This window comes from Rhagoletis zephyria, unplaced genomic scaffold (assembly GCF_001687245.7).
Source record: "Rhagoletis zephyria isolate East Lansing unplaced genomic scaffold, Rhagoletis_zephyria_1.1 Rzeph_scaffold_08758, whole genome shotgun sequence".
In the NCBI taxonomy this organism is placed as follows: domain Eukaryota; kingdom Metazoa; phylum Arthropoda; class Insecta; order Diptera; family Tephritidae; genus Rhagoletis; species Rhagoletis zephyria.
Genome location: NW_016165838.1, coordinates 17,563 through 20,826, shown reverse-complemented (window position 1 = coordinate 20,826; position 3,264 = coordinate 17,563). Strand labels below are relative to the sequence as shown.

Sequence of the window (3,264 nt, the reverse complement as noted above, 5' to 3'; positions counted from 1 at the left end):
AGAGTCGGATATGGCTACAGCGAGTAAGGGAGGAGTTCAGGCGGATAAGCAGAGTCCTAAGACCGTGGCGTTGGATGCAATGGGAAAAGAGCTATTGCGGAAGTTTGAGCTCATGTTCTTTCAATACCAAATGGATGTAAGCCGCTCAACGACGGACGCGGTCAAAGGAGTGATTCAAACACTGCGAAAAGATATGAACGGGCTTGCAGACAGGTTGTCCAGCTTGGAAAGTGGGAACATTCGCGAGCGAACAGCTGCGAGTCGTAGAGACTGGTATTCAGAAATGGATGCCGATGACACTGGATCAATCGAGGAAGATCGCATTCCTGGCAGATGCCACAACAGGGGCGAAAAAAAAGCTCACGATGACTTCCACAGAGCGCAAACGTGAGTCGAGCTTTCTGTTTCGAGAGGGGTGCAACAAAAGTTGTTCGTAACTGGAACCTTAAGTTGCTCTATCGTGGAACACTTCCGGAAGGCGGACTGTGACGAAGAGAAGCGGCAAGCCATGAACGATCGGAAACAGGATTATAACGAGAAATTTGACGAATTCTATGCGGCGGTTAGAGGTATGGAGCTGACGATGAGAACGAAAATGCCTGAACGTAGCTTAGTAAATCTCATCCGAAGAAACCTTAGACCTCGAATCAAAAACTTAATTTTCGGATGCCGGATAGACACTCTAGAAGGCCTCAGATCGGAATGCCGTCGGGCTGAAAAACACCTTTCGGAGTTTGAGCCGAAGACGTTTCGCAGGAAGACTGTGGAAGAGTTGGAGACCGAACCAGCCGAGGAAGATCCTGATACAGTAGAGGCATTGTGCGGACCGGCCAAGAAATTCACACAAAGAGATCCACTCAGAGATGCGGGACCTAAGAAGGCGATCGACGAGCCGGGGTGCGTAAAATCCAGCACCTGCGACGGCAAACTGCATCGTATGGTTTGCTATAAATGCAATCGTCCTAGCATGCAATGCACTTGGTGTGAAGATCACAAGCAGGAAAACCGAGATATTGGCGGGAAAACCGGGGAGCCTTGCCAATGGCGCCAGACCCCCGAAGCATAAAACCTCTGATGATACTCCAAACGACGAGCGATGCGAGGGGGGGAGCGAAATGTAACACCGTTACTTTCGCTGCAGGAGAGGCAGCAGAGATACGACGGCGCCAAGAAGCGAATATTTGGAAGTGGATCTGGCTCACATATAGACGTGCCCAAAGCAGAACATAGCAGGATTTGGAAGAAATTTAAAAAATTAGAAAACTCTCGCGAGACAAAAAGAAGGAAATGAAGGCGATTGAAGAGACCGTGATTCGAGGAGGGATAGACAAACGGCCTTACGTTAGGGTAGACGTAGACGGTTTTCAGGTGCAAGGATTATTGGACAGCGGGGCTTCGATAAGTTGCTTTGGATCTATCTCGAGCGCTTGGGCAGACAGACTGAAAGACAAGGTACATACGATGAACAAGAGTTTGAAGACTGCGGACGGTAAAACGCAGGCTGTAGTAGGCAAGGTCAACGTTATGGTTAGCTGGCGCGGCAAAACGGTAGAGATGGTGCTGTATTTAGTGCCAAGTCTTCAACAGGATCTCTACCTGGGAATTGATTTTTGGGATGCTTTCGGCAGTAGTTTCCGAACTCGATATCAGGGACCCGAACCAAATTGACCTCGCAGAAGCAGACCTTAGAAGGCTGGATCGCGTGAAAAAGCTATTTCCATCTTTTACGGAGCTCGGCCTGGGGAGGACACATGTCATGGAACACCTCATCGAAGTATTCGATGATACGATTCCCATAAAACAGAGACATTATCCAATGTCCCCTATTAAAAAAAAGTATGCCTATGACGAGATTGACCGTATGCTGAAGCTTGACGTCATTGAGGAGAGCAATAGCTCCTGGAGTTCGCCAATCGTTCTGGTTGAGAAGCCGGGAAAGAAACGCTTGTGTGTGGACATGCGTAAACTAAATGAGAGCACTAAAAGGGATGCATATCCGACGCAACATGTGGAAGGAATCTTATCACGGCTGAGGGAAACCTACTTTATCTCGGGAATTGACCTGAAGGATGCCTTTTGGCAAATCCCTTTGGAGAGCTCATCTAGGGAAAAAACCGCATTTACAGTCCCTGGCCGGCCGTTGTACCAGTTTAAAGTGATGCCGTTCGGACTGTGCAACGCCAGCCAGAGACTTTGTAGACTAATGGATAAGGTCATCTCTTCTCGGTTACGAGAGCATGTATTCGTTTACATAGATGATCTGTTGATCTGTTCCCCGGATTTTGACTCTCATCTAGTGCACTTGGCGGAAGTAGCCGAATGTCTTGCAGGCGCGGGCCTCACGATTAACTTGGAGTAGTCGAAATTTTGCCAAAAGGAACTGAAGTACCTCGGTTTTATTGTGGGACAAGGTCAGTTGAAAACCGACCAAGCAAAAATCCAGTCCATGCTCGACTTCCCAGTACCAATAACCATCAAACAGCTACGACGATTTTTGGGAATGTGCGGGTGGTATAGGCGGTTTATACCCAACTTCGCCATGACGGCCGCACCGCTAACGGATTGCATGCGAAAGAGAATGGCATTGGCGATGACCGAGGAGGCCATACAAGCTTTCGCAGAGTTAAAGAAAGCGCTGATCTCTACGGATGTACTGGTAAACCCGGACTTCGAGAAGCACTTCTTCATTCCGTGCGATGCTTCAACGCAAGGCATTGGAAGCGTCCTATTTCAAAAGGATGAGGAAGGGAACGAAAGGCCCATCGCTTTCATGTCGCAGAAACTGAATTCCGCGCAGCGGAACTACACTATCACGGAGTTGAAGTGTCTGGCGGCAGTTGTCAGCGTGCAGAAATTTCGCGCATACATAGAGGGCCTACCGTTCACCATCATTACCGACCACATGAGCCTCAAGTGGTTGATGGGGCAGAAGGACCTCGTGGTTCAAGAAATGGTACCTAGGCTGGACCCGAACTCAGCGGAGTTTTCGAGCGAGGCATATGCGTCCCTGAAACGGCGTGTCAACGAAAACACCAATCGGTTGCCAGATCTACGTGTTGCAGACGGCGTTATATAAAAAGGGTTCTTCCTAGGCTTTTGGATGGAGGAGTCTCTATGGAAAATTTGGGTTCCGGAAGGTCTGAGAGAACCGCTCATTAGAGAGATGCATTGCAAAAGGTCCGCAGGCCATGGAGGAATCGCCAAAACACTGTACAGATTCAGAGCTTGGTATTATTGGCCAGGCATGGTGGGATATGTGAGGAA

The 3,264-nt window shown here is 48.9% G+C and overlaps 1 protein-coding gene across 1 annotated transcript; it reads left to right on the top strand.

The window, feature by feature from the left end:
• The first annotated feature begins 1,756 nt into the window (after window positions 1–1,756).
• LOC108375330 (RNA-directed DNA polymerase homolog) lies at window positions 1,757–2,359 on the top strand. Its single transcript, XM_017631436.1, has one exon. It carries the CDS (start codon window positions 1,757–1,759, stop codon window positions 2,357–2,359), a length of 603 nt encoding a protein of 200 aa, XP_017486925.1.
• The last annotated feature ends 905 nt before the right edge of the window (window positions 2,360–3,264 follow it).

Bases quoted from the DNA above. Each gene is read 5' to 3' on its own strand.
- LOC108375330 (XM_017631436.1), top strand. From the start codon at position 1,757: ATGGAACACCTCATCGAAGTATTCGATGATACGATTCCCATAAAACAG.